General features: G+C 46.6%; 1 protein-coding gene and 1 pseudogene across 1 annotated transcript in view; both read left to right on the top strand.

The window, feature by feature from the left end:
- SH3TC2 (SH3 domain and tetratricopeptide repeats 2) overlaps window positions 1-18,557 on the top strand; it is a 56,800-nt gene that overhangs the window by 16,523 nt on the left and 21,720 nt on the right. Inside the window, exons 4-12 of the mRNA XM_012741604.3 lie at window positions 319-424; window positions 2,289-2,432; window positions 3,506-3,707; window positions 4,486-4,559; window positions 6,726-6,921; window positions 12,204-12,337; window positions 15,271-15,312; window positions 15,435-17,138; window positions 17,246-17,426. Of these exons, the coding sequence (XP_012597058.1) occupies window positions 319-424; window positions 2,289-2,432; window positions 3,506-3,707; window positions 4,486-4,559; window positions 6,726-6,921; window positions 12,204-12,337; window positions 15,271-15,312; window positions 15,435-17,138; window positions 17,246-17,426 (2,783 nt within the window). The remainder of the gene's footprint in view (window positions 1-318; window positions 425-2,288; window positions 2,433-3,505; window positions 3,708-4,485; window positions 4,560-6,725; window positions 6,922-12,203; window positions 12,338-15,270; window positions 15,313-15,434; window positions 17,139-17,245; window positions 17,427-18,557) is intronic.
- Window positions 1,864-1,982, top strand: LOC142863263 (uncharacterized; annotated as a pseudogene).

The following is an 18,557-nucleotide window of genomic DNA, read 5'->3' as shown; positions in this document are numbered from 1 at the left end:
TGTAGTTGTACAGCAGTGTTATATTAGGAGCCTGTATCCACACAAAGAACGTCTTCATTCTTTTTTTGTGGCTGCATAATACCATAATATTTCACTGTATGCATAAATTGCACTCCTTTTTGCCCAGTCTCCTGTTGATGAACGTTCAGGTTGTTTCCATCTCTGTGTGTGTGTGTGTGTGTGTGTGCGCGCGCGTGAGCTGATGTAAAAAATCAATGCCACAATCAAGAAGCTCCCGCAAAGCGTTTGGTATATATGTGAGCTTGTCAAGGGGACACTTCTGTCATCCCAGGGTGACTCGTTGTTCTCTTTGTTCAGGACCTCTCCGCGAGGCTGGTCAGTATCCAGTCCCAGAGGGCCCAGTTCCTCATCACCTTCAAGACCATGGAGGAAATCTGGAAGTTCTCCACCTACCTTAATTTAGGTATGGCACAAAGCAAGTGGGCGGAGGAGGATCTGCCTCACAGTTCAGCCAGTCGGTTCGGCTTGACATTAGGAATTGGCCTGGCTCTGATAATTAAAAGAGGTAGAGCCCTAAGACTGATGGTTCATGCCTGGAATATCACACACTGCCTGAAACTAAGTCTAAAGCAAATATTAACTCGTACTCCAAAATGCCATATGAAGAAGTTCACTTCTTTGCGTCCAGGGAGAACTTTCTTTATTAGATAACCGATCACTTGGTACACAGTTATTGGTCCTCCACTAAATTCAAAGCACTGAGCTAGATGTGAAATTGATTTTTTTTTTTTTTTAAAACAGGGAACTAATCCTTTTTTTTTTTTTTTTTATTTTTTTTTAAGAAACTCCTGGAATTGATAAGGGAACTAATCTTGAGTAAGATGAAAGTAGGTGCTTGAAATAGTAACGTTCCAGATGCTTTATCCCATGTATTTGGAAAAGAGTCAAAGAAAGAGATGAGATTATCTGCTTATAGCAGCCTTAGGTGGCAGGGCTTTCTAGAAGGTAAAGAAGGATGCTGGGGCATAGCATCAGCTCCACAGTGGTGGGAAATGGCTCACCTGCCTTCTGCAGAAAAAACAACTTCAGATAGGGCATTACAGTTACAAAGCAAAGCCAAGCAAAGCAAGAGGCCACCTGATTTGATGCTCATTTTGCATCTCCCAGAAAATGCTGGGTTCCATGCATGGCACACAGGGACAGGTGCTGTGCAGGGGCAGAAGGGCAAGGTGGCTCATGGCTGGAAGGTACAACTTCTCTTCTTATGGTCTTGGGGATTTTCTGCTCTCCATACTACATATCTCCTTCTGGACCATTTGAGACCCTCATCATTCAAACTCTGCTCCATGGACCAGCTGCATGGGCGTTATATAGGTTCTGCTAAAAAGGTAGAATCTCAAGCCCTACCCCAAACCTACTGAATCAGTATCTGTATTTTAATAAGATCCCCAGGTAATTTGTGTGTACATTAAAGTTCAAGAATTGCAATTGGAGAAGATACACAAGTCTTACATCAGCACAATGGACATTCAGAATGGAAAGAGACGGGTTTTTGCATCGTAAGTAAAAGAGGAAGCCTCCAAAGAAGAAACATTTTAATAGAAATAATTCATGTTTATAGACATGTTTAAAATACTATACATTATTATAAGTTTACAATTTATATGGTTTTTAGTCTGCTGTTAACAGGAGGGAGCTCACTGGCGTTGCAGGGGGGCAGAGTGTGTATTGATACTGGAAGCGAGTCCTGACTCCTTTGTGGGCCCTGGAGCCCTTCTCAGCCACTGCATCATCAGGAATTTGAACCTCAGGTCAGGGGAACTTGAGGGGGTTCTGGGAACCCCCAGAGTCAACAGGGTAAACTTGGAGACCTCCATGGATGTATTAGAAAAAGGCAGTTGGGTCTACGGCCATACTACCCTGAATGCGCCCGATCTTGTCTGATCTCAGAAGCTAAGCTGGGTTGGGCCTGGTTAGTACTTGGATGGGAGACCACCTGGAAATATGAGGTGCTGTAGGCTTAAAAAAATAAAGAAAGAAAAAGGCAGTTGGGTTTGGTTATCTCGTGCATTTATGGAGACCCATAATATGTTGAAAATGGTAAACATCATTTAAAAACGACTTATGTTTCCCAACAGATGCTGAGAAAAATGAATTCATTCTGGAAAATATCTAGCTACCCCTCTTACTCTATTCTACTTCCAGTTAAATGGCAGGTTGGGGATCTGTCCCTCCTGGGGTTCAGGAGGCAGCTTGCTCATCTCTTCTGTGCTCAGCTAATGGCACGGATCCTTCTGCTCAGGAATCTTGTTGGCTTGACTTCCTAGGCTACGTGTCCACATGTCTGGAGCACCTCCTCTTTGACCACAAGTACTGGCTCAATTGCAGATTGGTGGAGGACACAGAGATCCAAGTGTCCGTAGATGAGAAACACCTGGAAACAATCCACATGGGACTCCTGATCCAGGAAGGTGAGTGGGTGTGGGGCTGGGGCTGGGATCTTATCTGCATATTTGCCATCCAAAGCCCTGAAATAAGTAGGATACAAAAGAAGGCAAAGGTCATTCAAACACAAAATTGTCACCAATGAACCCACCTATTATAATAGTACTCAGAACATTCCTCTCAATTCAACGCTGACATCACATGAACAGCTGTGCTGGTCAGTCTCACTGAGTGATGTTACAACTGCTTGGGGAGTTTTACAAAGATGGCCCTGCCAGTTAATGCCTAGGCCCATTAATTCTCTGGGGGTGGGGGCCCCCAGCATTGGCACAGTTTGGAAAGTTTCCCACATAATTTTAATATGCATCAAAGATTGAGAAACACTTTCCTAAACATGTGATATAATTTGACTGTAAAATAAACATGCAGATCTTGCAAAACTTGAAGTATTTCATGAAATCGAGGAAAGTGATGTTGAGGAACCCCTTCCAGCACCCCCTGATCATTTTACAAGTGAGGATCCCATCAAGGTCACCACCCACCAGTTAACAACCAAGCTGGACGAGCCTGATGACATCACAGACACATTGACAGAGCCAGATTTGCATATGATAGTTTTGCAAAAATGATTATGATTGCATTGCACGAATCATGTATGAAGACAAGAACTTCATATTGTGCTATTCTGAAACTTTATTGGAGTAACTATATTCACCCAAGTCAATTTATTTCTCGTTGGTTCTAAGATTAAGCATGAAGTTGCAATTATAAATGAAGTTCTGTTAAATATAAACATGTTTTTGTAAGTTTTTATTTCATCTCTTTCTCAAGGTAAAGTCCCAATTAAGCCTTATTCTCACAAATGACTCAGAAATGTTGGTGTCTCTTCTAAGTGAATTCCCTTTCAGTGGCTTTATACTTTGTACCAGTTTTCCTGGGATCACAAGGACCTCTTGCAGTGCCTGCCCCCGGGACTGTCCACTTTACTCCCAGGAAGAAAAGTATTCGGGCTCTGGATAGACGCAGTTGCATTGTGTGATAATCCCTTTTCACTTCCTGCCGCTGCTCAGAGAGCCTCTGCTTTTCTCATCACCTGCAGGCCAGTTCTTCTGCAGAGCCACGTTCTCCGTGGCTCTGCCAGCCGAGAAGGAAGGAGAGTGTTTGGCACTTTGCAAGGACGAGTTGGTCTTGGTGAAGACAGCTGAAGGAGGGTCTGAGTGGGAAGGTGTGTCGTTGGTGACAGGCCAGCGGGGCCTGGTGTCGGTGTCAGCCTTGGAGCCCCTGCCTCTCCCTTTCCACCAGTGAGTAGCCACCTGACCCCGGGGACAGGGTCTCCGAGCAGACTGAGGTCCACGCGGAACAGAGCAGGCATGCTTTCATGTGGCGTCCCACAGTGCAGGGGAGAGAACAGAATCTGGGTGGCCTTTTGTCTTTCTGTAATTTTTTTTTTTTTTTAACAGTCAAGGTTTGCACAATTTGATGAAATTGGAGGCAACTCTAAATTTCAGATGGACATTGTACCTAGGGGGAAATATGCCACCTGTCCTCTAATGCATTGTTTCTCAATGAATGGACAGGGGATCGATTGTGTCAGCATCACTTGGGGATTTTACTATAAATGTAGACTCCCTGTCCCTCCTCAGACTCTTTTATGGTTAGGTCCAGGAATATGCACTTTAAATAAGCACCCTAGAGAATGTTTTTCACACTAATGTTTAAGAATCCCTGCTGGAAGATATTACAAACTGCAAAACATAGTGTGACAATGAACATTATCCCAGGCTGTGGACGCTGTGCGTGGCTCGGGCAGAGAATCTGACCGTGCAAACGAAAAGGGACTGTTTGTCAGCTGTTTAACTGACAGACTAATTGCAGAGCCAGAAAACAGCACAGGTCTGCTGAACTCCTCTCCTTGTCACAGTGCTTGGTATAAAGTAAGTTCTCAATAAATGTTTGCCTTCCCTAGAATAAGAGAAATAACAATACTTATCATCATCATCATCATTCTAACAGACTATTCTGTTGATTGCTGTAATTTTTTGAAATCCATGTTTGCAAACACAATGTTTCCATTGGCAGATGGTTCCTAAAGAATTATCCAGGAAGCTGTGGCCTTTCCAGGAAGAGGGATTGGATAGGCTCCTATCAGATCGGTACGGCTGGGTTGAAAACACAGTATTGTTAGGAAGATAATGTTGTCCTGCCTCCTAATTTTATCTACAGGTTTGAAGTCAGTTGATGTGAATTCCTGTCTCACCTCTGCTACTGACCGGGTTTAAGGAAGCCAGTTTCTGTGTGTACGCGTGGGTTTCCCTGTCTGGGACATGAAAGGTCTCAGTCCAGGGCTGCAGATACAAATGTTTGCAGGGCAGGCAGGACACGCAGATGTGTGGAATGGCAGGGATTTAAAGATATATGGGTTAAAAAAAAAAAAGCGTGGTTTGGGCCAAATTAAATGTTTTGTGAGCCGAATGTGGCCTGTGGGCTGCCTGTTTTCAATCTCTGGTCAAAACATTTTCTAATTTCCCTTAGAGTTTTGTGAAATTAACCTTGAATTTAGGAAGAGTAAGAATGCCTGGCACATAGTGGGTACTCAGCAAATATTTGCTGAATAAGTGGATGAAATATACACACATGCACGTATAATTTAGGTAATCTCTATCTGTATGTGCGTGTACACATATTCATATCTGTAAGTACTGTGTATATATAGCTACTGGATAATAAAGTCCATATTTTTTTTAGATATCTATACTATACCTTCCTTTCATCTTCATCTTTAGGGACCCTCCACCTCCTGCCACACATCCTTGGCCCAATTTTACAAGTTTTGAGCCCAAATAACACTTAAGAACAGAAATAGAAGGAATTATGGAACCCAGACATTAGATCGAATTAATTATTGATGACAAACAGTCTTTAGCTTTCCTAGGCAGTACAGCCTTGCAGTTGGGAACACAGGGGCTTTGACATCTGTCGTGGGTTCAAATTCTGACTCTGCAACTTAGAACCTGTGTGACTTGGGTCATTCCACCTGCTGTCACCATGCCATATCTTCCTCATTCAAGAAACGATACAATAAAACCAACTTCTACGTTGTCGTCGTGAGGACTAAACAAGACGCCATTTGTAAGTCACTTAGCGCGGTTTCTTGCACACGGTAGCTATTTAACACGTGGTGGATCCTATTAACCCACAAAGCAGAGGAAATTTCTGATCATGAAGACACAGTCAATAGAAACTCGACAAAAATATCAGAGAAAAAAAAAAGTAAGCCAGTCGTTTTAGCAGAGAAGCGAAAGCAAATTAGGAAACTAAAGCATATAAAAGCACATTCTTCCCAGCAGAGCAGGATTAGGGGAAAGAGGGGTTAACCAGCAGTCAGAAGAGTTAAGTTCTCTACCCGGTTTGGCCACATGTAAGCTCCTTAGGCAAATCATATGTGTCCTCACTGTGCCTCCACTTTCTAATCTATGCCAAGGGGGTTCTGCTATTCCTGCCCTTTGGGGCTCTTGGGAAGATCTGAGAAAGTGGATATAAACGTACTTGGTAAGCTAGACAGTACAACACACAGAAACAGTTCATTACTAGGTTAGGCAACTTAGCAAACTGAATAGTCACCATAGCCCAGGAGGAGAGTCTTTCAGATCCTTCTGGGTCATCAGTAGCTTTTTACTCCACCAGTGACAATGAGGCTAACATTTGCTGAGGGCTGACTAGGTCCCAGGCATTGTGCACTTTATCTTCTTGATTCCTCCTAATATTTATAAGCATCAGGTATTCTTATTATCCCCATTTTGCAGCTGGGGAGGACTGAGGGTCAGAGTGGCCCAAGGAGCTGGGAGTTCATGTAGAGATCCTCTGGTATAATGATTTGCACGTGCTGGTCTATGGATCCATGCCAACCATGACGCAGTGTTTACATAACAGTGGCAAAGTCAGACAAGCCAGGACAATGTCGTGAGCTTCCCACTAGCTTTCCACTTTTCCGTAAGCTATGTTTATTCAGTTTTAAGGCACAGCCAGCATTCTGAGAATATCTTTCTTACGTTTGTTAAGACATCTTTTCTTTTATAAAACAATGGAAAGTGCATTGTAATTCTTTCTAAAAGGTCCTAGTTTGCCAAAATGAAAAGCCAGTTGCCTTGTGTCATTTGTGCCAATTGTGTGTGTGTGTGTGTGTGTGTGTGTGTGTGTAACTTTACTGGCCCTTGAAATTCTGAAGTCTGGGCAGCCCTGGTTGCACGTTCCGTTGGAAGGTAGTGGAAGGCTCAGCGGTTCATGCCGCATGTAGTTGACCTGCGTGCTCTTTCCCACAGGCAGAGGGCGATGTAGGGCCTTGAAGGATCACCAGTCGGAAGAAAAGGATGAACTGAGTTTCCGCCGGGGAGAAAGCATCGAGATCGTGGGCTTTATCATACCTGGGCTCCGGTGGTTCATTGGAAAGTCGACGAACTCAGGAGAAGTGGGCTTTGTTTCCACCAGGAACGTAGATCCCTATTCTTATTCCCCATTGTGAGTGTGACAGTGAGTATGTCGTGGAGCTGGGCTGGCTGCCGTCCCGGGGGTGCCTCCCCGATCTGAGCAGATCTGCAGGTGGTCTCCAGGGGTGCCCTGGTAACGCCGAGCCAGAGAAATATATTTTGACAGCCAAGGCTGACACAGAGAGGGATAGGAGGGGGGCGGTGGGTGCGTGATCAGGGAATGGGTCAGTTCAGTTCGTTGCAACTGATGGTCACTGCGGCCTTCCTCTGAGCAAGGAGAGGCACAACCCCAAGACACAGGGCCTGCTGTTAGGCCCCAGGGTGCAGTCTTGGTGCTTGGATCCTGCCTCTCACCCCATCCAACCAAAGGGCCCCCTCAAGGAAAAGAGAGGCACAGGGAGCAACAGATTACCAGCTCTTCCACGTGGGGCAGGGGGGTTGGTCTCATGTAGGTCTTCACTCACTCAGCTTTCAAGCTAAAAGCTTGATGTGTGCAGTCCATGTCGGCTGGGAGAGCAGAGTGCATCCTTTACTTTTTTCTGCCTGGAACCCAGAAGGCTTGTTCTGAGGAGCAGATGGCCAGCCTGTCCCACCCCTGCTGTCACGGAAGGGCAGGGAGTGGGGGTATTGCCAGTGTCCCCGAGGTGGGCTTCCTGCACAGGGACAGGAAATGGTAGAAGCCTGTGCACTTAGAATGGTGCTTGGCACTGTGTGTGTGTGTGTGTGTGTGTGACATTAGCTTTTACTGTTCTTGTTCTTGTCACTGTTGTGCATGGTCATCTTTGAGAGGCAGTTTTAATAGGATATTGGGACAAGTGTGGTATTTCATAAAAGACTTCTGCACCTCACACCTTGCCACAAAGGATAGTAAGTAACTCAGTCCCACTAATTTAATTACCACATTTTAGCTGGCTTAGTGGTAAGGGGTACACTGTCACACTGAAGAGCAGCATCCCCTGTGTCACATGAGTCAGTGTGACTTTCTCCTTATTTCCACAGTGCCGGCTGCTGGCCTGTGCCCGGCTAGCTGTGGGACCCCAATGCACCAGAGATTGCACATCTGGTACAGAAGGAGACAGGAAGGGGTCAAAGAAAGAGAGGAGAAGAGAACTGGCTCCTTGTATACCCCTCAGAACACTCTCCTAGATAATAGACATCCCTGAAACACAACCATAAGGGGATAGATTTTGAGCTTAGAAGAATGACAAACCATCTGAAAGTCTATGCACTATTCCCTTGTCTGACCACTGGGGGGCACTCTTAGCCTGTGTGCATTTGGTATTGCGTCCCAAAGGTCTCAGCATTTGCTAAAGTCTCCAGCTTGTTCCTGTAGGTTCTCTCCTTGTGCTGGTATGTTACTCCTTAAAGTGTGTGTGTATATACTTAAATACTCAAGTTAAAAAATAAGTAATATTGAGAAATTAATGCACTTAAACCAGCAAGAAAACATAGAAAAGCCAGTATTTTATAGTATTAAATTTTTAAAAAATTATATCTTTTTTGCTACATCCCTCTTTTATTCTTTATATTGTTTATCTGTGTCTTCTTTATAACTGAATTTCTTGTGAGCATCTATTTTTGTTGATGAGAATTTTGTTGTTAGCCATCTCTTTGCAGGTAGGCAGTTTTTTTCTTACTGTTTTATTTTAAAAGATTTTCTTTGGTCATTGATATTTTATAATTTTACCATTTTATGTCCAGATGTGATATATTCTAATATATATTTATAGCAAATTGTCCACTTATTTATTCATAAAGTATATCATTTAGTTGCTATTTCAGTGGAGATCTGAGGGTTATAAATATTGTCAGTCTTCAATCCTTGTTTACCTTAAATATACTTAAAATAGATAATGTTAATTTAGCTAGGTATAGAATACTATCTTCAAAGTGTGGAGGAAAAATAACTATTCATATAAAAATAACTATTCATATAAAAATAATTATTCATATAAATTGCAAATCCATTTTGCCAGGGATTTATTTGTCCATTTTATTAGTCTTTTCAGAGAATCAGTTTTTCTTTTGTTGACCATTTTTATTGTTTATTTTCTATAATAACATTTCATTAATTAGAGCATTTACCTTGATTATTCTACTTTTTTGTTTTTATTTAATTAATTATGTCCTTATCTTTTATATTTAAATCTTTTGTCCCATGAGGTTGAACAGTTAAGTAATAGATAATTGAACCTAGAAAGAAGGATTAGAAGAATTAGACAAGTTTTAAGACCTATAACCTTAAACAAATGGAAATTTTGTTAAAAATGATATTTTTATTTATTTTGCTCAGGACTTGGTGTGCTTCTTCACTCTGAAGACTCAGGTCTTTCTTCAATTCTGGAAAATTCTCAGTCATTCTTCCTTTGAATATTGCTTCTCTCTCATTCTTTTTAGTCTCTCTTCTGGAATTCCTATTAGAGGTATGTTGGACTTATTCTATCCTCCGTCTCAGTCAATTAGTTCTTTTATATTTTTCATCTTTTTGTCACTCTAGGATACATTCTGGTTGATTTTCTCAACATGATTTTCAGTTTCACTCGTTCTCTCCTCTGCTATGACTAAACCTGCTGTTTAACCCATCCATGTTGTTTTTAATTTCTATGCTTTTATTTTTCATTTCTAGACTTTGTATTTTGCTATTTTTCACATATGGTTGTTTCCCCTCACAATGTTTTATCTTTTCATCGAAGCTTCTATTTATTTCATTGTTTTAACCATGTTTATTATAAGTTATTCTTCAGATTACTGTCATTTCTAGTTTTTGTAGTGTTAATTAACCAATTTGTGCATCTGCTGGTTCTCTTTGTGATTAGTTCATTTTTCTTGTGCAGTTTGCAGTTTTTGTTACAGGAACCAATTTTCATCATTTTAGAAGATGGACTTTGCATGAGTCCTGGACTGAAGAAACCTCCTTGCAGAGAAGGTTTTGCATTTGCTTTTCCTAGAATCTTAGGAACTCATGATCCAGGACTGACTTTTTAAAGTTAAGTTCGTTGAAAGAGGTGTCTACACTGCTCAGTGCAAATTCAGATCCCATACCTCCTTCAAAACTCAAAGTTTTTTTTCCAGGGACTTGGACAGATGGAAAGTGTGTTCTGGGCAGGTAGGAAGAAGTTTCCCAATCCCTTCTTTATGAGAGTTTCAGCCTTTTCAGACTCCAGGCTTTATGTAGGGTGCTTAATTCAGCTCACTGCTTCACAGAGATCCAAAAATCACACCTCCTGCCCCTGGAGGCATTATAAGGTCAGGCCCAAATTTGAGGGTCAATGTCCTAAATGAAACCTCCAGGGTCTTTAGACCAACTGCTTTCACCTACCAACCTGAATTTGGTTTCTCCTTTTGTTTCTGGCTCCCAGGGATTTCCCTTTCTTTCTTTAAAGTGAAAGTCTGTATGTAAATATCGGTCTTTGTTACGTTTATCCAGGATTTTTCTGAGTGTGTTGGGGAGAGTAGCTCCTGTAGAGCACTTCAGCCTGCCAGACTGCCAGGAGCTTTGCCATGTTCTTCTAACCCAGTTTTCATGTTTGGAAATCCCTCATGCAACCTGTCCAGCTTCCTAGAACTCTCTCTAAATACCTGGAACTTGGACGTTAGCAAATCAGCTGTGAGACCATGGACACAAAGGTAGAAGACCTCCGGTTTCCATCTCAGCTTTACCACTTTCTAGCTGTGCAGCTCTGAGCATGTCACTGAACCTTTCTGATTTCTTCATCTACAAACATGGATTTTTAAAATTCACCTCATAGGGTTGTTATGAAGAGTCAATGATACAGTACATTTAGGAACACTTTGTAAGATTCAAGAGATCTACAGAAGTTTGGGATCATATGTTATATATATATATTTTTAATCCCAACTAAATTTAGTTGTAGATTTCAGTCGCATGCTGTTTTGGGGCTGAAGCTTTCACTGTGCTGGGAAGAACCTGGAGACCAGGCCAGAGAACTGGGGGCTCAGTAAACGTTGTGGGAAGAGCCCCGGGCCAGATGTCAGGGCATGGCTCTAGTGCCGCTTCAGCCACTGATGAGTGGTGTGACCTTGAGCAATTCGTATAAGCTGCTAGTTTTGTCGTCTTTGGCTTTCAAACTGCATTTATCTCAACTTTGGGGACAAAGGGGAAGAGGCCGACCACAGCACCCCTGTCCCATCCATTCCCTGAACCCTGTTTTTAGAGAAGCTCTTCTTGTGTCCTGCTCTACCACTCCCTAAGCCTACTTCATTTTGCTGTGCCTCAGTTTATTTGCCTGTAAAAAGGGGATGAGAATAGCACCCGCCTCATACAGCAATTGCATGGATTAACCGAGATAACAATGTCTGATTCGGCATAAACATCCCCAAAGTATTAGCTGTTAGTAACCCTTGGGCTTCCAACCTAATTTTGTTTTAAAAAAAATGGATTCCGACATAAAACAATCTCTATTTAGAACTGAAATAATGTTCAGATAGATAGTGGATTTTATCTATCTGAACTTCTAATTTCTAAGGCACTCCTAGTTTCCAAATTATTTATTCTATAAGAGATCTTCAGTAAGCAAATTAGTTTTAACAATTAGTTTATACAACAAGGTGAGTATAAAGATCTCTATTATTTATAATCATTTCTTCCCCCCTCCTGACCCTCTTTCTACCCACTTCCCATCCGTTAGCAATTTATTTATGTTACAGAAACTGTGTTCTATGTCCTAGAATGGCATCTCAACAATTGTGAAAGATTCCTTCTAACCATAGTCAAACTTTCCTCATCGTTCATCTAGATGATATCATCTCTCCATCACTTTTTCTTGAAATAATCTAGGGACAAAAAAAAAAAAAACCAACTTCTTTTAATGGTCTCTCTCCAACCCTTACATTTTGGGGAATCAATTCCTCTTTCTTTTTATTTACTTATTATTATTTTTTTTCTATTTCAGCATATTATGGGGGTACAAATGTTAAGGCTACTTATATTGCCCATGCCCCCAATCTTTCTTCTATTAAAAATGGGCACCATGTGGTCCCCAAGAATGGGTAGAGGTTGAGAGAAGGGGCTTCGTTTTTCTTGGGAGATGGAGTTTAAATAGGAGGGATGTTTTCACCCCCACTTTGACCTGCTTGGCAACCACCCCACTGAGTTCTCCATGCGTGAGGAGCTGGTAGCTCGGCGGCCCTGGCAGTGGGAGCGCAGGGCGAGAGTGAGCTGAGGAGCCGGATTTCAGCTGAGAGCAGATGGGTCGATGGCTTCCCGATGATTCCTTCACTCCCTCCTAGTGCAGAAAGAAGAGGGGATTGAGTGTGAGACCTTGCGCCCACCAGGCTCTATGTGCTTTGCAGGAGCAGGAACTCGGCCTTTCTCAGCGAGGAGGAGAGATGCTCCCTGTGGGCCCTGGGAAGCGACAGGAAGGCCGAGTGTGCCGGCTTTCTCCACAGCCTCGCGCGCACCGACATCACGTCCGTCTACCAGCTCAGTGAGTGCTGCCCTCAAGCCCCCTTGAGACACTGTCTCAGGCTCCTTGAGATCAAGAGAGTCCCCCTAACCAGGAAATAAAATACCTCTGAATTCTAACCCCATTCATGAATTTGGGGCCATGGCCGCCATGCCATGCCGTTGGCGACCTGGATCCTATTTGATTAGCAGCATTTCACTTTAGATTTTAGGTAATTCTTGGGTTGCACGGCGCGTGTTGCCTAGAAACTATGAGATAGGATGAAATCAACTCACCTATGCCAAGGGTAGGCAGCTGCATTGGGCCTTCCAGCCTAATCTGGGGCAAGAAGAACTTCCCCAGTCATGGCCGAGGTCCCTCCTTCTAGGGCTGAGGTAGGTCCCCAATGACGACAGTGGGGGTGTAGCATGTTACAGCTGGAAGGGCCCTAGGAGATGATTTCCCCCCTCGCTTTACAGATTGGGAACCCAAGGCCCAAGTGAATCAGTGTCTGAGCTAGGATAAGAACTGCCCTCCCCTAACTGTGAGTCAGGGCAATCCGCGTCACCACACTGCCCCCGATGACGTGAAATGTCACTGATCCTGGGGTGGGCGAGGGGTGCTCAGAGCTCAGCGCAGTTTTCAGCTGTGTCTGAAGGAGCGAGTGAATGAATGAATGAATTGTCCTCACTTTATTCACGGCCCCCTGCTCTGTGTCGGGAAGTACATTCACTCACCGACGGTGGTTTGGGGAAGGCGTTTGGTTTCTCCCATCTCGCCAGTGTGGTGATGTTCTGTCTGCCACTGTGTGGCCAGGTTAGAGGCGCCACGTTTCATGGGTGCAGCCAGGGGCTGTGCAGAAAGGACCCTCAGGCCTCCTCCTGAAAGAAGAGAGGGGAGTCGGAGGCTTTGTCCCTGCGTAGGGGCACCTGCCCCAGGCATCGGCATCCAGCTCCAGCGGAGCTTTCTCGCCACGGCAGATCACGCTGCTCCGCGAGGCCGAGCCAGGACGCTGGAGCTGTGGGCAGTGACCAGGAGGTGGGAGCCGAGGTCTGCTGGGTGGCAGGCTTGGATCAAAGAGTTCTGACAACTGTTTTTTTTTTTTTTTGAGACAGAGTCTGGCTTTGTTGCCCAGGCTAGAGCGAGTGCCGTGGCGTCAGCCTAGCTCACAGCAACCTCAAACTCCTGGGCTCAAGCAATCCTCCTGCCTCAGCCTCCCAAGTAGCTGGGACTACAGGCATGTGCCACCATGCCCGGCTAATTTTTTCTATATATATTAGTTGGCCAATTAATTGCTTTCTATTTATAGTAGAGATGGGGTCTTGCTCTTGCTCAGGCTGGTTTCGAACTCCTGACCTCGAGCAATCCGCCCGCCTCGGCCTTCCAGAGTGCTCTGCCGACTGTTGATGCAACGGTTGGGAGAGGTCCAGGATCGGGGCCCAGGTAGCACATTGCAGCTCTGCTGGGTGCAGACGGCAGCTTGTGCTTGTGCGGGCTGCCCCAGCACCACGGCAGTCAGCAGGGAGGGCGTCTTACTGGTAAATCCCAGCTCCCACAGGCCCAGCCCTGGGGAAGGAACGCCCCTCTGTAGTGCTTCCTCCCAGAGGGGGTGCCACTTTGTACCCCATCTTCCACTTGTGCTCTCAGTGTCCTGGCCTGGAGAGAAATGGTGGCGGTAATATTGGCATGCACCCCTTAGCATCAGAGAGGCCAGGGCACACGAACAGCTCTCCCGAGCCAATCTTGAGCATCTGCAATGACAATCCCGGAAGAAGCCCTTCCCGGGTAGCAGGAGGAAAAGGCTTGACTAAGGGAAGGGCCTGCTGGTCCTCAGAGGTCACTGGAGAACCCAGAGTGGGGCCCAGACAGCCGGTGCTTCTCTGCCCAGAAGAGGTAGAAGCTTCTCCCAGCAGCTGCCGTGCTATGGTGTGTGAACCCGGTCTTCACCCCCATGCTCCACTGTGGCTGCTTCAGCCAGGAGCAGTCACTTCTTCACTGCCAAACCCAAGGTGTCTCCTTGGTTCTCAGCTAGTCTAATCTCATTTTGGTGGTGTTAGGTGGCTGTGCCGCAGTCGCCTTGGGCTTTGTGACACCCCTTTTCTCTCTGTGCCTTTCCAGTGTCCCTCACTGACCACTGCCAGCAAAGCCCGTGTTCTTCCGGAGTATTAACGAATCCCCCTAGCGCCGAGCCCTCCCCCCTGGCTGTTCTCTCCTTCCAAACGCTTCACCTGTGTGATCGCATTTAGTCCTGGGACTTTGCCCAGCTCCTTGTGACCAGCTGCGGGTCACAGATCTGTGTCTGAACCTCTCAGCTTTTCTCCTCGGCTCCAGACCGACTTCTTTCTCTGCTCCTGAAGGTGCCCCTGACTCAAAATGTCTAAACACTGTGCTCCAGACTCCCCCCTTCCCCACCTCCTCCCACTAGGTTACTTTGGGGAACAAAACGGGGGACCTCAGATGCATCTTTGCTCTTCTTTCTTTGCCCTTCACTTCTGGCCCCTCGGGCCCGCTGCTTTTCCGAGGCACAGTGTCCGGCACGCGGTGCTGGCACTGGATGGGTGTCCGCTGAGCGTATGATGAATGAGTGGAAGAAGGAGGAAGGAAGGGCACGGTGCACTTGGAAATGGGAGCCTGTGCCGGTGCCACCATGAGCGCTGCACTTGCTCTGTCCTGGCTCTGCCACGATCTCACCAGGAGCCTTGGGAAGCACGACCCCCTGGCCTTCAGATTCTATTGTCCCCCCATACGCATGCTTCTTAGCACAGAGCTTGTGTTTCCAGCTTTTCTTCTCCAACTCTGGGCTTTGTTTCCACCTCAGTCCCCAACTGTAAAGCATGTGGATTAAACAGGATGGTTGGGCTTTGCTCTTTAATAACGACCCTAAGGGCCACTTACTTGTATGGGGGACACCTGGAGGTAAAGATGTGGTGGCCCATTCTGAGCTAACCCCAGGTCTGTCCCTCCTCTCTTCCTAGGTGGGTTTGAGTCCATACAGAATCTTCCAAACGATGTGAGCGGTGAGTAGAGATCGCGCCGGGCCTGAGCCGCAGTCCCCGAGGATGGCACGCCTGTCCTCTGCGGAGAGCGGCCATCTTCCTTGCAGGCGCTCGGGGCTGCTCACCTGTGCCTGTCCTTACAGCATCCCAGCCCGAGGGCTTCAGGAAGGCCAGGTCCAGCAGAGCCTGGATGGAGCACCTGGCCGCGGGCTCCGAACACTACAGCAGCTCCGAGGACTCCAGCCCGGAGGAGGAGGAGCTGCTCTCGGCTGCCTCCGACAGCTATCACCTGCCCGAGCCTGATGACCTGGACGACCCGGAACTGTTCATGGACCTGAGCAGTGGTCAGGAGGAGGAGGAGGAGGCTGAGAACTTTGCCCCCATATTGGCCTTTCTGGATCATGAGGGTTATGCCGACCACTTTAAGAGCCTCTACGATTTCTCCTTCTCTTTCCTCACTTCTTCCTTCTACAGCTTCTCCGAGGAGGACGAGCTGGTGGCCTACCTGGAGGCCTCGAGGAAGTGGGCCAAGAGGAGCCACCTGACCTGGGCCCACGCCCGGCTCTGCTTCCTCCTGGGCCGGCTGAGCGTCAGGAAGGTCAAACTCTCTCAGGCCAGGGTGTACTTCGAGGAGGCCATCCACATCCTGGGCGGGGCGTTTGCGGACCTGTCCTTGGTGGCTGCTCTGTATATCAACTTGGCCGCCATCTACCTGAAGCAGAGGCTGAGGCACAGGGACTCGGCCCTGCTGGAGAAGGCAGCGGCCCTGCTGGTCTGCCTGCCGGACCGCGAGTGCAGTGCCAAGAACGAGCTCGACGTGGTGGCCTGTGTGCTGCGCCAGGCGATCGTGGCAGGCAGCAGCCCCCTAGAGGCCAGGGCCTGCTTTCTGGCCGTCCGATTGCTCCTGAGCCTGGGCCGGCACGAGGAGGTCCTGCCCTTCACCGAGCGCCTGCAGCTCCTCTCCGGACTCCCTCCCGTCTCAGACGCTGCGGCCACCATCTTGAGCTTTCTGTACGACAGGAAGTATCTTCCGCACCTTGCAGTGGCCTCTGTCCGGCAGCGTGGTACCCAGAGTGCCCAAGGGACGTCTCTTCCTATCTGGCAGGTCCACCTGGTCCTCCAGAACACCACCAAGCTCCTCGGTGTTCCCTTCCCAAGCTGGGGCGAAGTTTCCACCCTGGCCTGCCCCACACTCCGGCAGGCGCTGGCCAGCTGCGAGGAAAAGGCAGACTGGAGCACCCAGCGAGCCCTGTGTCTCATCCTGTCCAAGATGTACCTCCAGCACAGGTCTCCCGAGGCTGCCATACACTACCTGAGCCAGGCCTTGGCGCTAGGGCGGCTGCTGGGGGAGCAGGAAGCCTTCGAGTCTTCCCTCTGCCTGGCGTGGGCCTATCTCCTGGCCAGCCAGGCGAAGAAGGCTGTGGACATCCTCGAGCCACTGTTATGCTCCCTGAAGGAGACAGAGAGTGTCACCCAAAAGGGAGTGGTCCATAACCTCCTGGGACTTGCACTTCAAGGTGAAGGCCGGCTGAACAGGGCAGCCAAGAGCTATCTCCGGGCCCTGCATAGAGCCCAGGAGGTGGGAGATGTGCGTAACCAGGCGGTGACTATGGCCAATCTCGGCCACCTGACCCTCAAGTCCTGGACTCAGCAGCCGGCCAGGGCCTATCTCCTACAGGCTGTCCGACTCTATTCCAAACTCCAAGCCAGCAAGGAGACGGACATGGAATTAGTACAGGTGCTTCTCTGGTTGGCCCAAGTTCTGGTTTCTGGAGGCCAGCTGGCCCGTGGCCGCCTTTGTTATGAAATGGCATTGCTGTTTGGCTTAAGACATCAACACCCAAAGAGTGAGTATATCCCGCGCTGCTGAAAAGCTGTAGAGAGAAATGTTAGAGCAAGCTTTGCCCATCTCCTATGTCAGGTCATCTCATTCATGTCCCTGCTTTATGTTCAGGTCAGCTTCAGGTCACCAAATCCCTCTGCCATTTCTACAGCTCCGTGTCCCCAAATCCTGAGGCATGCATCACCTACCATGAGCATTGGCTGGCACTGGCCCAGCAGCTCAGGGACCGGGAGATGGAGGGGAGGCTGCTGGCGTCCCTTGGGCAACTGTATCGGAACCTGAACACGGCCAGGTGAGTCCAAGCTCAGGGACCATCCCAGAAGCAGCTTTTCTCCATTAAGAAGCAGCAGAGTTCTTTCTCTCTGGAAGTTAAGTCCAAATGCATATGGTATAGGCATTGTGCAAGAAAGCAGGGACTCTGTGGCTACCACCTGGTCCCATCTGTCACTTATTAGCTGTGTGGCCTTGGGTAAGTTAATTTCTCCATGCCTCAGTTTCCTCATCAGTGAAAGGAGGATGATAATGGCATCTAACCTGCAGTGTTATTGTGAAGGATAAATGAGTTAATGCTCATGGAACTCTTGGAACAGTGCCTGATACATAGAAAGGGCTCAGTAATGTCAACTTCATCACTGTTACTTGTGTGTTTCCATGACTACCCCTCCCAGGACCATGGCTGAGGGTGCATATTCAGAGAGGGAGCAGTTAGACCTAGGGCTGAGAAGCCTTTAGGGGGTCTTTGTTACCTGAAGATAATTGATTTTAAAGAAAGGACACTTAACCTAAATAAATCCATTGAAAGGCGGGGTGTAAAATTTCATCGCAAAAAAAGTTCAGTTGAGACCTTACCTTTAAAATGAAACTGGAGATTATGAAATGACATTTAATTTCACCTTTTGGTTAGGAATACTTAAATTATAATTGCCACTATGCACCAAGTCTTAGAATAAACATACAATAAAAGAAAGGAGTGTTGACTTTTGGCTTGTGTTGACTAAATTGCATAATAGCAGGGTGAGACATTCTTTGTTTTGTGATTGCCTTTTCAGCAGTGTCTCAAAAAGCCTCATTTTTGCAAAAATATACCAGAATGTAACCGTCTAGCAAAAAAACCACGCCTTTTAACCCTTTGATATTCAAATTATTCGCACTTAAATCTTGCCATGTCCTGCTGATTTTCTCTTCTTTGTCTCTTCACTGGTCTAATGCTGCTTAATCCTCCTAGCCAGTGGGTAGCCTATAGTTCTGCTCTGTAACAAGCTTCGAATTGATTCCATTTAATCCTACATGGTTGGCAAGATTTTCAATTTCACTTTGCAACAGATTTGCATTGTAGTATTGTATTTGTAATTATGAATGGCTTCTAAAATAGAGCAGAGATAATTGCCACTGTTGAGCAGAGCATGGTGGTTGAGGAGAGGCT

The sequence above is a fragment of the Microcebus murinus genome, chromosome 21 (assembly GCF_040939455.1).
Source record: "Microcebus murinus isolate Inina chromosome 21, M.murinus_Inina_mat1.0, whole genome shotgun sequence".
Taxonomy (NCBI): domain Eukaryota; kingdom Metazoa; phylum Chordata; class Mammalia; order Primates; family Cheirogaleidae; genus Microcebus; species Microcebus murinus.
Note: the sequence above shows the minus strand (reverse complement) of the source record. Positions and strands in the feature narration are given on the sequence as shown.